Consider the following 16,065-nt stretch of genomic DNA (forward strand, 5'->3'; position numbering starts at 1 on the left):
ATAATATTAATACATACATATTCATTACATACATATATACAAATTTACACACGTGTATTTCTTACAGTATTTCTACATATGGATCAAGTTTCTAAATCAAGTTAAAACAGCCAACAAGTAGTTCCAGCTGTTGCAACTTTCTGTTATACAGATAGATCACGGAGGGGGAGGCTGTGTACCTTTCCTTAAAAGGCTGGATTCACATGTGGCATAAAAATTTGTACTTAAATGAAAAAAAAAATTACAAGCCAGTCTCTATGAAACCAACAGAGATTGGCAAAGTGTGATGTGCCTCCAAATTAATTGGTCACAGAGCGTGGGAACTGTCAAAGGATTGGCTGAGTGGTGAGACATGCTAAAGGTGCCCATAAAGTTGTGACAAAAGTCGTCCAAAGCAGCAGCATTTGGTGGGTTTAGTCTAAGGTCTATGGTGGGCTTCCAAATTTCTGGTGACAGAAATTGGCCATATTAAATGGTTTTCCCAGTATGGCATACATCAGCATCCGTTACTGTATTCTTTTAGTTTTTAACATATACGTTAAGCGGAAACAAAGACGCAGTGTGAACCCGGCCTAACAATGACAAGTGGAAAAATCACACAGACCCAGAAAAATATGTAGATACAGTGCCAGGCTTTCCTTTGAAGGCAAAGCCATTGAAAATATTCATGACACCATTTTCTAAATCAAACAATACACAAAAATGCGAGATTATTCTTGGCTTTTTATTAGCTTGTTTCCCTGCCAACATGCCATCCTGCTACAAGTAATTGAAATGTCAGAACTTTTCAATCATTGCTGCTTAATAAAAAAATAATGCTCATATCAAATAACTCAAACAATGCAATGAAATAATGGAGCCATTTTCCCTGCTGTGTACAATCCCACTTTCATTTTCTTAAAGTAAAAAGTCATCCGTGGAAGCGTAAGTGATTAAAGAAAGAAAGACATAAAGCATTAACAATTCAATAGTGAGTTTGCCACTGAAATTGTAACCAGTGATGAGTGAGCAGTGCCTTTCAAAACATTTTCAATTTTAATGATAGACATTTTATATGCGCTGGCTGAAGCCTTTGCTATATATAGTATCTGCAAATAGCAGGATTAGTGATAATCCACCAAAAGTGGAAACATGGACTGAATAGATGATGACATAGTATAGGCATTATTTGTTACAGCAGAAAAGACATTTGAAAGAGACTGGACTGCAACTTCTTTTGTGTAATATATACTTAGGGATCTTTACGGTTTCTGAAATAATTTATCTGAAATATTGATTGATGTTTTCACTTAACTTTTATTCTAGTTAAATACTTTATAATGCACACCTTTTGCACCTGGCCTATTCCAGTTAACAAGGGCTCTTATTACATAATGCCTACACATTTCTAATGTAGAACATAAGCATGTTTTCATCTACGCACAGGTGCGGCTATATAGTACTATAGAAGATACTAGGGGTTTACCAGGATGACACAAAAGTTTAAATTTTAATCTTTATTTTTTTATTATTATTATTTTTTAAATCCGAAATAGAAGGTAAGGCTTTAGGCTATGTTCCCACACAGTATTTTTGCTCAGTATTTTGTTCAGTATTTTTTAACCAAAACCAGGAGTGAATTGAAAACACAAAAACAGTAGCGGACTATAATAGGTCCTTTTTTACTGCAATTCATCATGATATTATCTATTCTGTACTATGAACACCACGCTAGTGTTGCCATAGTTACAGTGGGGTGGGGGGCCCAGGTTTGGTCAACAGACCGGGGACTATTGTAAAGTTAATCCGCCCCTGCACAGAAAGGCTATGTTCGCACACTGTTGAAATTGAGTAGATGGCCGTCATCAAAACAACGGCCATTGTTTTAAAATAATGGCAATTGTTTGCCAGTAAATAACGGCCATCCACTCAATTTCAACAGTGTGTAAATATAGCCTTTGTGTGTTTTCAATCCACTCCTGGTTTTGGTTGAAAAATACTGAACAAAATACTGAGCAAAAATACTGTGTGGGAACATAGCCACATAGTGAAGTTTGTAGTGGGGTTGTCAACCTCTGTAGGGGTTTCGACCAGGTTAAGCTGCACCAGAGAGCCTGTAGGCTACACACTCTGCCCCACTGTGCCGCTATGGGTTCCTGTGGGGGCTGGGTCAGACCTATTGCCATCATAGCACTTATTGCAGGTCACTCAGTCTGCAGATACTGTTTGCACTCACCTCTCTTACTGCTACCACCTTCTTATATCTTCTCCTCCCAAACTTTAGGCAGCCTCACAGTGCAGCACTCAACAAGGCAATGATGCCTTTGCAACATTTGGCAGCTGAAACATGTCTTAAAAGTACAGTACTTGAATATAAGTAAACATAACCCTATGGTTATCAAGCAGTTCTTTACTAGTATCAGGGACATTGCAATACATCAAAGTGTCCTTAAAGGAGAGGTCTGGTAAAAATTTTCATTAAAGTATTGTATTGCCCCCCTAAAGTTATACAAATCAACAATATACACTTATTACGGGAAATGCACATAAAGTGCTTTTTTCCCTGCACTTACTACTGCATCAAGGCTTCACTTCCTGAATAAAATGATGATGTCACGACTAGACTCCCAGAGCTGTGCAGGCTGTGGCTGCTGGAGAGGATGATGGCAGGGGGACACTGAGAGACACAGGACACTGGAGGGACACTGAGCATCCCTCTGCCATCATCCTCTCCAGCAGCCACAGCCCGCAAAGCTCTGGGAGTCGGGTCGTGACATCACCATTTTATCCAGGAAGTAAAGCCATGATGCAGTAGTAAGTGCAGGGAAAAAGGCACTTTATGTGCATTTCCTGTAGTAAGGGTATATTAGTCATTTGTGTAACTTTTGGGGGGGCAATACAATAATTTAATAAAAATTCTCGCTGAACTTCTTCTTTAACAAAATCACCTCCTACCTTCAGCAATACCCTGAAAATTACGTACTTAATGATCTTTTCTAGACACTTAAATGGGGTCATCTAGTGTGAGAAAAACTTGGCCACTTTTTTCCAGAGACAACACGACTCTTGTCTCCAGCTTGGGCAGGGTTTTGCAACTCAGTTCCATTGAAGTGAATGGCCTAAAGGGGTTATCCAGCATTAGAAAAACATGGCCACTTTCTTTAAGAAACAGCATGACTCTTGTCTTCATTTCAGGTGGGTTTGCAACTAAGCTCCATTCACTTCAATAGACCTGTGTTGCAAAACGCCATCCAACTGGAGACTAGAGTGGTGCTGTCTCTGGAAGAAAGCTGGATAACCCCTTTAAATGCAAACCACACTTGAACTGGAGACAAGAATCTTAATTCCCCCCCCCCCCGTGGATTTATACTGTAAGATTTTTACATAATAGGGGGAATAATGACTACTCCGCTTACACACAGGTCATGTCTAAGAACCCAGCCACCTATCTAGTGTTTACTAATAATTTGTGAAAAAATAATCTTTTTTGCCATTTAAAGGCAATTTTGTTCATCCAGCTTATCCTATTTTGTGGAGATGTAATATAGTTGCCCCTGTTGAAGGATCATATTTTGAACCCTTATAAAGCTCTTAGGTCTTTCATCTAAAAACATTCTAAAATCATACAACTTTTGACCGTAACCATATATGATATTGCCATAAAATGGTATTTTAATTCCATGTTTTAGTAAAAGAGGTATTTTGAGTTCTAAAGTTCACGGGTAAGCTGGGAGAAATCCAATCAGCTACTATGGCAATCTGCCGGCAGTCTTCTCATCTGTTGAGTGTTGTGATGATGGCGATGAAAACCAGGTCTGTGTGGGTTTTGTCATATTAAAACTAGCCTTATTGTGTGAAAGACAGGTGCTGCAGAACTTGCTTGGGCTTCTTCCTTTGGGTTCTGACTCTTAAATGAAACAGTGACTTACAAAGGCTAATTTGTTCATGTCTAGTGAGCTGCATTTAGCTTTTGATGAAGGATTGTACGGAATTTGAACTAAAACTAATTAGTAATTAAGAGACCGATTGTGCCCCGTGCCCTCTGGTACACATGAAATTGAAGGAAAATGTGTGATGCTTCCAAAGTGCTACAGAGTAAATATTGGAAACAATATCCTGGGATATTGGCTGATGATAGAGGACAAAAGTTATTAAATAAGTTTATATCCTACAAGGTCGAGACCTTTGATAAAACTTTCCTGAACCCTATGGGCCAAAGCGGGGGGAAAATTCAAGACATTTGTTTGTGTGTAGAGATCAATATTTTGCTTTTATATCATAGAAGGAATTTCTGATTATGGAATAATAACAGCCTTTATGAAAACACTCAACACTCAATGTATCTACATGCTAAATTTGTGTTTTAGGTTTAAAACGCACACACAATTTTTTAGAAGAATACCACTGCAGTTTTTGTGCCAAAACCAAAAGTGGAGTCAAATGGGTTTGGAAAATATAAAGGGAGGACTTTTATTTCTCTTTTCTGTTAAATTCTCTTCTGGATTTGGCACAAAAACTGCAGTGGCAGTTTTTTTTTTTTTTTAAAAGAAAGTGCCATGTGTGCAAACTGCCGAGTGTGCTTCCCGGCTAAATGGTTCAGGTCTTTGGATGCCTATAAAGAACAGACTGTAATAATTGTGAGTGAGCGAGTGCTGTATACATCCAGCAGGTTTGGGACTTAATGTACCTACAGTATGTACAAAATTTGGAGTCAAGCGGTGTTGGCACATTGGCTCATGCTGCCTACAAAAGTCAGAGCTGCATTTGCAATTCTGCTGGAACCCAGATCTTCATTCACAATTGGTCTGGAATCCAGACATGCACTCACTATTTTGGGAAGCACTTGAGGTAGAGGTAAAGTAATTTCTCATTATGTGCCACTAGACAATCTTCTTCAAGTTTTTCATGGATAAGTTGGGCAAAACTTTCACTCATAGGTCCTGGAAAAACAGCAGAGCTTTTCTGTCAGTGTTTCCCCATCTTGAATGATGCTGCTAGAGAGGATGATGGTGGGTGGAAACACTGAGGGACACAGGGCCCTGGAGGGACACTGAGCATCCACCTGCCATCATTTTCTCCAGCAGCCACAGCCCGCACAGCTCTGGGAGTCGGGTCGTGACATCATCATCTTATCCAGGAAGCGAAGCCTTGATGCAGTACTAAGTGCAGGGAGAAAAGCACTTTATAAGCATTTCCCGTAATAGGTGTATATTAGGGATTTGTATAACCTTTGGGGGGCAATACATTACTTTAATTAAAATTTTGCTGGACTTCTCCTTTAACTATATTCTCTCATCAAATTTTAAATGAAAATCCATTACCAGCATGAAATATTGCAACTGTGCAGTATTAAAATAGATTTTAAATTAGGAAAAACAAGTCCCCTCTTCTCCACTCCTTTTGCTAGATATTTGCTAATCTGGGTAATTGTACACCAAGATAGCAGAAGTATGGTTCAACAGATTAATTCCTTAAGAAGGTGAGAGTATCTGTTCCCTCCTCGCCAAAGATGACAAAACTGATTTTCCCAATTTATTCTAATAAAATAAAACATTTTTTCAATCCTTCATAATTTATTTAAGTGAATCAAATTGGTCATTTGCACATAATGATATTTTCTTCAATAAAAGATAATCCCTTAATTCGGGACGGGACATCCCTGCTTCATTCCTTGCCTTAAAGGGGTACTCTGGCAAAAATCTTTTTCTTTCAAATAAGCTGGTTTGTGAAAGTTATATAGATTTGTAATTTACTTCTATTTAGAAATCTCAAGTCTTCCCTTACCTATCAGCTGATGTATGCCCTGGCGTGCATTGTGTTGTCTGACACAATGCTCTATGCTGCCACTTCTGTACCAGACAGGAACTGTCCAGAGCAGGAAAGGTTTTCCTTGGGGATTTGCTACTGCTCTAGACAGTTCCTGTCTTGGACAGAGGTGGCAGCAGAGAGCACTTAGACTAGAAAAAAATCAACCACTTCCAGCAGGACATACAGCAGCTGTTAAGTACTGGAAGACTGGAGATTTTTAAATAGAAGTAATTTGCGAATCAATATAACTTTGTAAAACCAGTTGATTTGAAAGAGTACCCCTTTAACTTTAAAGTATTTAGTGCACATTCTATTAATGTTTATTTTGAATTTTGGTATCTAAGGTATCATAACCTGGGGTGAGGGAGTCTTTGTACAGGCAAACACTTTAAGGTTGCCTTCACACATGACGGATCCGCAGCGGATTTCTCGGACGTCCTGCTGCGAATATGTCTGCCCATAGACTTTACAGGGCAGGGATCCGCAGCGGATCTTGCTGTGAATTCGTAGTGAGAAATCCGCTGCGGATCCTTCCTGTGTGAAGGCACTATTACAAGGATTTCATGTTAAGCCAGTAGGGTATTACTAAATTAAAGCAGGTGGTCTGCCTCACATAAACCCTGACTGATTGTTATTAACTATATAGATTTACCTGGTAAAGGTCTCCAAGTTACAGCATTCCATTTATTATTCATAACTACTTTAATTAGCATAGCTCCACTGGCGCCCTCTTCTACTGTACATATATATTTCTGTTTGTTATAGATTATATGTATATTAATAGGGTTTCCTAAGGTCCATACCAGCACAGAACCACCTACAGCACTATTTTGTTAATCAGAAGTGTCTCTTGTAGTTGATATCCTTGAGCCAAGTCTTGCAAAATGGAAGAATTGTTTCCCTATCTATTCACGTAATACACCAGGTTACGCATGCCAATCCCAGCAGGCTTTGCCAGTCACTATTTGGCAGTGAGCAAACACACTCAATCATTTATCAATACTACCAAGCTGCTTCCCTGCTTTAGCGTACAGTTCTGCTTCACTGAACTAGAAAACATTCTTGATGAGATTGTGAGATACTGCCAGAAAACAGCTGTATTACTGTGATCTAAAAAGAAAAGTGCATGACCACTTGTCATAGTGCTCACTTCCAGCTGTCATATTTCTCCTTGTCCTATCAGACAAACATTTATCAACATGGATCTGTCATCCAGTCTGGTTTTAGATAGACATAAAAAGAATAAAATTTAACCCCATTATGACTAAGCCTGGCTGGCATTAATACCCACCTTTTTTTTTTCATTTTGTCTCTTCTTCTTTCACCAACTATAACTTTTTATTTTATTTTTTCATTAAGATGGCTGTACAAAGCCGTTTTATGTGGTGTGTTTTTAGTTGTTTTCAGATAGACATAAAGGGGGAGATTTATCAAAGGGTGTAAAATTTAGACTGGTGCAAACTACCCACAGCAACCAATCACAGCTCAGCTTTAGGCAGTGCTGAAAGGAAAGCTGAGCTGTGATTGGTTGCTGTGGGCAGTTTGCATCAGTCTAAATTTTACACCCTTTGATAAATCTCCCCCAAAATGTTGTGTGTATGTGGGAATTTACCAAGTGTAGTTTTTTATATATATATAAAAGCAAAAACACATTTTTTCTGGTAAATAGTTGTGTTTTTGTAATTTTTTTGTGGAATTTTTAAATTCTTATAAAATCCCACTAAAGGATTACTGTTGTACATGTTTATTAAATTTATAATGTGCTAGCATTTTTCTGTATGCTAATCGATTATCCGTGTTGTTACTTAGTGTGCCGTAACAGCAGGCTTATAGAACAGACAAAACTGGGGTGCTCTTTGGGTCCCAGGGGCTGATTGCCCTGGGATTCCCAATACCCCAATTACATAGCTGGAAAAACTGCTGACCTAACAGAAGGAGGAAGCCATGTTTGATCATGCTGTGGTCAATCTTGACAGTGGCAAAGGGTTGAATAGCTGGAATTGAGGTCCCTCTGATCTTGACTGTTACAATAAGAGCACATCTGAGCACCCACTGTAGGGAGGCATAGCACCCAGTCATTGCAGTTGTTTTTTTTTTTAAACACCAACCTTTTGTTTGGTTCCTCTACTGATATTGGCATAGAAATGCTGATGCAAAATGCAGACCAGAATATTTTAATGTAAATGTGGCCTAAATAACCAGGATTAGGGATCATGCACACAGCTATTTTGAAGGCTAGTACAACCTTGTCATTGATTTCATCTGATTCATATGTACTCTTATAGTAGATCAAAATAAGTACAATTGACTATATTTACAATGGCAGAAGTCACTGTTATGTAATGTTTTCATTGCTGCTTGGTGTCAAGTATAGAATAGTTAACAAATATTTTCTTACTGTTAAGAGAGAATGTGTAAACAGAAACTTGGCAGATTCTATAAGTCAAGAGGGCCTGACATGAATCATGATCTACTCCACAACAGATCCATTTAGGCCATGAGGCCTTTTCAAGATATTACTTAGATTTAACCTCAGATACCTTTAGTGTCACTGTTGTTAAAAGGCTATGTTAACACAACATATAAACAACGGCCGTTCTTTGGCACTCAAAGCAACAGTCAAAGCAACAGTTAAATTCTATAGACAACGGACAGAAATGATTGACAAGATCGTTGCTTGCATTGACTTCAATGCAAATCATTGCAGTATGAAAAGAACTGCTGTTGATTTAATTGAAAACAATGGCCGTCCTTTTAATTAAAATTATGTTGTGTGAACATAGCCTAATTTTTAAAATCTAAATCAACAGTAGATGTGAAATAAAGCAACTTTACAATTTACATTAATTTTTTTTTGTTGTTATTATGCTGTAAAACAAAGCTGAATTTACCAGACATCCAGGTCCAGTCTCCTGAAGGTAGATTTTCCAACTTGTGCTGGTTGAAAAAAAAAAAAAGAGAACAAACGCAGACTAAGGCCAGTTTTACACACAGTAAGACACCGTCCGTTCTGTGACCCAGCCGTGTCACAGAACGGCAGGTGTCAGTAAAGTTCATCCCAGTCGGTACCGCAGTACCGGCCGGATGAACTTAATTTCTGTTTAATTGGGATCCGGGTGCATTCCGGTGTGTCTGCATCCCAATTCACCATAGCACACAATGGAAAATGCGGCCGGAGCTGTCAGTGTTGTGCGGCTGCTATTCAATGAATAGCAGCCGCAAAAAACAGACATGTCAGTTTTTTTGTGGCTGCTGGGAATTCCGGACGGAGAGTATAGAGTGTGATTACACTCCGGCCGGGATTCCATTGACTTTTAATGCCAAGCGGCCATGATTAATTCAAAATATACGTTGTGTGAACATAGCCTCAGAGATTAAATCCTGGTTAGTACAGAGTGTCATTGCTCAGTGTGTCCATTAATCTGCCTTCTGCCATCAGACTGCCTTCTCTGTGAGTGCAGATGACCTGGGAAACATGAGACTACTGTGTTTTGTCTCTTTTAAAAAAAGAGACAAGAGTCTGTTGATTTTGATTTTAAAAGTTAAAACGACAGTGACACTTTCAATTTTTTTTCTTACAGAAAACAAATTTCAGATTTCCTGTTTATGTAATCATTGTTAAATAATTTATACTATGCTTTATTGATACTATGCATCCTAGAAGCACTTTGACTTTAAGAAAGACTGTTATCATTAGGAAACAGATACTTATGCATTTTCAAAGAGCAATCTTGGGAAAATCAGAGGCATTTTTTAATTAGAACAGGATTGCTGAAATGTAATCCAAGGAAATGCCAAATCCGTTAGATAAACAAGGTCGGCCGAACAAAGAATACAATAGTCAACTTGTCTGAAATAATTTTATTCATTTTTCTAAAGAAAAAGCTGAAAACAATGGAGAAATGTCATGCAGCTGGAAAGTAATAGTTCATCATTACAGGCTATGCAGTTTCACCTCATTAGAAATGTCACTGTTTTGTTTGGTCATCACAGCTCTGTAGTTGTCACTTTCAATTCTTTTAAGTTAGCAGATCTTGAACTTTTCAGTAGATAATCTAATGGTTGTGTAGATTGTTGTAAACACCATCTGTTTTTTTTTTTTTTGTAAATCTGATTATTTTTATTGAATGTTTTTTGCAAAACAAAAAATGTGCAATTTACAAAACACAGCATCACCTCTATGTTAATATTCAGGTCATGGTGCTACTAGGATACAAAGTATGTCAAATGTTATTTAATTATTAGCATGTTTTTCAAGACATCTTGAAACCTTTGAAATCTTTGTGCAGAGGAGATTGAACCAATAATTGAACGACCAATTTTTTAGTTGCTAGTCCATATTTCACAGAACATAATGCTAAAAATAGCATACATCCCACCAAAACAATATAGGGGGGAGATTTATGTAACACTGCCCAGTGGCATTCCTCAGCTTGATCCTCACGGCCGGGGTGTCTCCCAGAGGCATCCCTTTGTGCACACCTCATGACTGGGTATGTCCCAGTGGTGTTCCCCTGCTCACCACTTGCTGCCTAGTCCTGTTCCCGCCTGCTCTTACACACTATTCTCTAGTCCACTAGTCCATGACATCAGGGGTTTGCCTACATCCTCTCTCCTCCCTGTTCTTTGTGCCACTGCTGCAGTTCCTTGGTTGTCCTCTAGGATGCTCCTGCCTTCCTACCGCCCCACTTTACATTGTGTGAACAGCTATTATATCCCCTTTGCTGTTTGGTGCACAGCATCAGAAAATAATAGGCAGGTACATTATTTTAACTTTAGAACGGGCGTTAAAATAATGATGTGTGCACACAGTGGATGGCATTGCATTGACTTCAATGCAAGGCTGCCCCTGCAGTAAAGAACGGACGCTGATTCCATTGCAATCAGCTTCTGTACTTTACTGGAAAAAACATAGTGTAAACATAGCCTTAGTCACTCATGTTGCTAATACAGACTGTGTGGCTTGTGTCTGAACCACCTGCCTCAACCACCCGCCTTTGTCTTATCCCTGATACTTTTCTGATTTTTCCTGTTGATGACCTGGTTACTGACTACGTCAGGGGATTGAGTCATTGGGATAACAAAAAATTATGCACAAAAGGCTACATTTTGCGAAGGCTTAAGTATTATTATATGTCTGTAATGAACAGTAGTTAAACATGAAAACAAAAAAAATTGACAACCATTGTAGGATTAGTAAACCATACAGATATTCAACTGCTTAGTTACCAGATAGATGCAGTAATATAACGCAAAAGGATGGTTAGTAGTATATTGTATTTTAATATATATATCATATCCCTTCTGGTTCTAGAGCACTGACAATTCAAATGTGTCCATCATCGCTCAGAATAAGAAATGCTTTGATAATGATATTATTTGCTCGAAAAATCTCATTATTTCTGTCAGTGGGAGAGAGATATATTTTTCTGACACATCAGAGAAACAGGTCAGTATAATATCTTTTTTTATGTCTTTCCTACCATGCTTTTCCTATGCCCATGTCACGTATCTCATTCATGTTTGTAAACTTCATGTTCTATTCTTAGAGGCAGTTTCGATTACAATATGGCCCTCAAAGATATCAACACTGGAAGGCCGGCTTTTATACAGTGGTTCACTTTCCAGAATTAGATATTACAATTCTTTGGGACAAGAAAACAACAATACACGTCAAAGTGGGACCCCGATGGAAAGTAAGATAATATAGTTGCCTTAAAATATAATATATTATTGTGACAAATAGATATGCATATGTACGTAGAATGTTATCTTCAGTACTATGCAGATGACAGAGATGTACTGTTTGACAGCATCCAGAGTGCAGTGCTGCTCCATACTATAAAGCTGCGGGGACTGCCTTGAGAATACCTCTATTACAATACATCCAATGAAACAAGACACAGCTTTTTTCCCTTCTTTAAATATTTGCTAGTAATTCACAAAGTTTTGAGTTTATCAAGCTGGCATTTCACCGGCTTCCTCTTGTCCACTTTTCAAAAGACGAAGAGTGGCAAAAGTCAAAAAGTGAAATGGTGCACATAGCTCGATACATATCCACAAAGCATAATAGACAGTAGCAATTTTTTTTCCATTATTTCCATTTTTTTTCACTAAATATAGTAAAATTTAATTTTTTTTAAGGGCAAGCTTTCAGGACTGTGTGGAAATTTTGACAAGTACACCTCAAATGATCTAACAACTTCAAATAACATGGAAGTACGGAATGCTCAGGTGTTTGGAGACAGTTGGACGATCGGCCAGGTATGACAGTAACTGTGTTAATATAATTTAAAGTGGTGTGATATAGTTTACCCCTCATTTATTTTATATCACATTTATTACCCCCTCTACTATCATGTATTTTTAAAACAGTGAAAAATTGTGTTTTTTTATTATGCTTTTTTTTCATCCATCTGTACTTTTCTGCATCCCATACTAACATATGGTTCAGGAATAGTACATATAGACAAATTCTAGAAAGACAAGGGCCCAGATTAATCGAAGTGTGTACAAAAGGAAATTGGCCTAATCTATCCAAAGTAAAAAATTACAGCTCAGCTTTCATATTACCAGAGATGATGCTGTGTTCAATGGCTATGGTCAGTTTACACCAGCTTCTAGTTTACACACTGGGCCATGATTTCTAAATATATAATCTATGTAATTATTCAAATTGTGCTAATTGTAATTGGAAACTAAAGGTTTTAGATCTAGTTTGTGTTGAGCAAAAGTATAGAAAAGAAAGAAAAAACGTCAGGTCTTGTTTAAATAATTATATGTGACCTAAAGTAAATTGCAAGTCAACAAGTCATGTTCCAAACTGCTTGCTCTGTTGGAGAGCTGTAAGGGCCAGGATATACACAGTACCTTTCATACAGTATATCTGTCTGTGCTTCAATAATGTAGAAAATGCTTTTATTCTCTGGTGTAAATAGTAAAAGCCTTTCCCAAACCCCTAAAGTGCTGAAGGCTGTAATGCCCCCTTGCTTATTCTTCCATTCCTCACCCTTCTTGATTGACACCTTCAACACTTCAGAAGCCTCACTGGCTCCCTGCACCAGAGAATAAAAGCATTTCTCTACGTTCTAGAAGCATATATAGCTATATAGAAGGTACTGTGTGTCTCCTACCCTCTCAGCCATTAAACAGAGTAAGCAGTTTGGAACATGAATGTCAGTGGACAGATTTACTTAAATCTAATTTTTTGTGGGAGTGTTTGGTCCACATCAATACTTGTAAGCCAGAACCAAGAATCCAACATACAAGAAACATGAATATCCAAAATACTGTTGTGTAAAAGTGGCTTTATTGTTGGTTCAAACAATATCCCTCCATTCGATGCCTGTGTAATCTTCCATATTTTTGTCTCTTCATTTACCACAAATATCTCCTCCTCACCCCACATATTTTAGTGTAAAAGTTCTAATGAAACAATGAAACCCTGTGAAGTTCATCAAAGCAAATTTCCCTATGCAAAGAAGGAGTGCTCTATTCTCTATAGTGATGTATTTGCTCCTTGTCGTAATGTGGTAAGTTTTTATATACAGTACTCGCTTTACAGCCCTAGGTTGATTTTATCTATTGTTTTAGCAAAATCTTTGAACATCAGTATTTTTTGGGGATTGCATTTATTACATGTGTAATGAAACCCTTTTAGTCTTGTGCTGGTTGAAAAAAAGACTAAACAGGAAGGAAGTCCCAGTCATCTGCGTGCTTAAAGAAAAGGCAGTCATTTGATTGACGGACACATTGAGAAGTGACTCTCTGTACTGGCCGGGCTTCATGCGTTTAGTGTCTTTTTTTAACCAGCATAGTAACATAGTAAATAAGGCTGAAAGAAGACAAGAGTCTATCAGGTTCAACCTAGGACAAGACTAAAAATCTGCCTTTAGAAGACTGGACCTGGATACAAGTGAGTATAGCTTTGTTTTACAGGATGATAACAAAAAAAAAAAAAAAAGAATATAAATTGCAGACATGCTTTATCTTCACATCTACTTAAGATTTTAAAAGTTATAACAAAAGGTACACTTTAACCCTTATTGCTTATGAATTATCTGCATGCACAAAATGTTTTGGAAGTTAATAACTGTTCATTAAAGTGTTATTTAAAGCGTAACTATAATTTCAGTAGCCAAAAAATAAAATTTCTCAAATAAAAAGCCCATGTGTTACCCTTTAAAAAGAGCCCTAAACTGCATTGATAGTGTGTACGCTCGCTGAGATATCCCCAGTTGTTTGGCTCAGAAGAATAAATGAATTTTTCTTCTGGCTGAGAGAAAGTGGGCGTGGCCTATCCCTCATCTCCCTGGCTGACTCCCTCCATTCACTGACCACCACCTAAGCAGATGTATCACACATAGCAGGATCAGATAGAGCCCCAGCATACAGTATCACAATGTAAGATTAGATACAGAGCCCCAGCAGATGGTATCACACACAGTGGGATTAGAAACAGTCATCTGCTCTCATAACACAGTAGGATAATGTCAGCCATGGAGGTGGGGGCACCTGCTGCAGACATCTGATGTGAATGTTATATGTACTATGGAAGGACTACAGCTGTGTTGGGCTGGGACTTGTAGTCCTCCCCTCAGTGACTCGCCCACTCTCCCTCATGCAGCACATTGGAGTCATGGCTGGGATGTCCCTCCTTGTTGAAGCACTGAGTACTTGTCCCTCCATCCATATCCTCCCCTGCGCTGCTCCTCACACACAACACCCTCAGCTCTGCTATGTGATCTCTGTGAGGGGAGGGGGGAGAACGTGCTGCTAGGAGGTGGGGAGGGGGGAGAATGTGCTGCTAGGAAGGGGGAGGGGGGTTTGTTTATGTCTGTGTGAGGGCTGTTATCTGATGCTGCTGTCAGAGTCTTTACTCTAAGTACAGATCTGCAGGGAGGGGGCGTGTCCAGCAGGAATGCAGAAATAAGTCAGAGCCAGACAGAGCTGTAAGGGCATAATCAGCCTTATGTATTTAAAAAACTGTTCATTTTAGGTTATTAATGTATATTGCAAAAATTGTTATCATGCCCTGAGCTAACTAAAACTGAAAGGTCAAAATATTTTATAGTTACGCTTTAAGTTAATTTTCTTATATTGAAATTCTGACATCTTGTTAGATTTAATTCATTGACTCTAGAAAAAAGGTAATTTGGCACCAAAAATTGCAGCACTATAAGGTAAACACTAGATGGCAATAATTTCATTTATTATTGTTACTGAAGATTATTTTGAAAGGGATAAGTTTGTTTTTTTTTATAATAGTTTTATAATATGTAAAAAAAATACCTCAAACCAACTGTCACTAGCAGGTTAGAAGACTCTAACTTCCTGTTATGTTTCCATAGCAGTAAGAATGCTGAGAATGAGGGTCTTTTTCTTACCGTCATCCGCAGTGCCACCTTTATTTCATTAATAAGTAAATTAGAAGGTTCGGTGCATTAGAGGTGGGACTACAGCCCCCTACAGTGCACTAATCCCCCCCCCCCATCAAATTTACATTTTAAACCAAAGATTGGCACAACAAAATGGCAGTTAGAACAGTTAGAAAGACAGTTAGAACAGCTTTGAGCAAATACCTGCTGCCTCTGTATGGTGCTTCTGGTATTGTATACTGTCCTGTATGGTGCTTCTGGTATTGAATAATAATAATAATAATAATAATAATAATAATAATTTTTATTTATATAGCGCTAACAGATTCCACAGCACTTTACAATTCTGGGGGTACATACATAGACAAAAATCAGACATCACAGAGATATACATATAATTATCCATACAGTACATGAGGAGTGAGGTCCCTGCTCGCATGCATCAGCTTACATACTACTAGGAGGGGGTTTGAGACAAAATGGCAGAGGGGCAAAGTGCTTCATTGTTCTTATGGTCCGGCCATCTTTATAAATAAGGCAGTGCAGGTAAGGGTGGGTGAACCTGTCACCAGCCAATGCCTGCATGCACAGGTCTAAGTGCTTAAATGCTTGGTGTGTGTGTGCGTGTATGTATGTGTGTGTGTGTGTGTGCGTGGTGGAGGTGTGTGTGTGTGTGTGTGTGTGTGTGTGTGTATACTGTCCTGTATGGTGCTTCTGGTATTGTATACTATCCTGTATGCTGCTTCTGGTATTGTATACTGTCCTGTATGGTGCTTCTGGTATTGTATACTATCCTGTATGCTTCTTCTGGTATTGTATACTATCCTGTATGCTTCTTCTGGTATTGTATACTATCCTGTATGCTGCTTCTGGTTTTGTATACTGTCCTGTATGCTTCTTC

General features: G+C 38.3%; 1 protein-coding gene across 1 annotated transcript in view; it reads left to right on the forward strand.

The window, feature by feature from the left end:
- The window catches only part of OTOGL (otogelin like), a 150,556-nt gene that overhangs the window by 77,746 nt on the left and 56,745 nt on the right, over positions 1-16,065 (forward strand). The window contains exons 26-29 of the mRNA XM_069957158.1: positions 11,102-11,236; positions 11,337-11,483; positions 11,932-12,051; positions 13,203-13,319. Of these exons, the coding sequence (XP_069813259.1) occupies positions 11,102-11,236; positions 11,337-11,483; positions 11,932-12,051; positions 13,203-13,319 (519 nt within the window). The remainder of the gene's footprint in view (positions 1-11,101; positions 11,237-11,336; positions 11,484-11,931; positions 12,052-13,202; positions 13,320-16,065) is intronic.

Source organism: Dendropsophus ebraccatus, chromosome 1 (assembly GCF_027789765.1).
Source record: "Dendropsophus ebraccatus isolate aDenEbr1 chromosome 1, aDenEbr1.pat, whole genome shotgun sequence".
Classification (NCBI taxonomy): domain Eukaryota; kingdom Metazoa; phylum Chordata; class Amphibia; order Anura; family Hylidae; genus Dendropsophus; species Dendropsophus ebraccatus.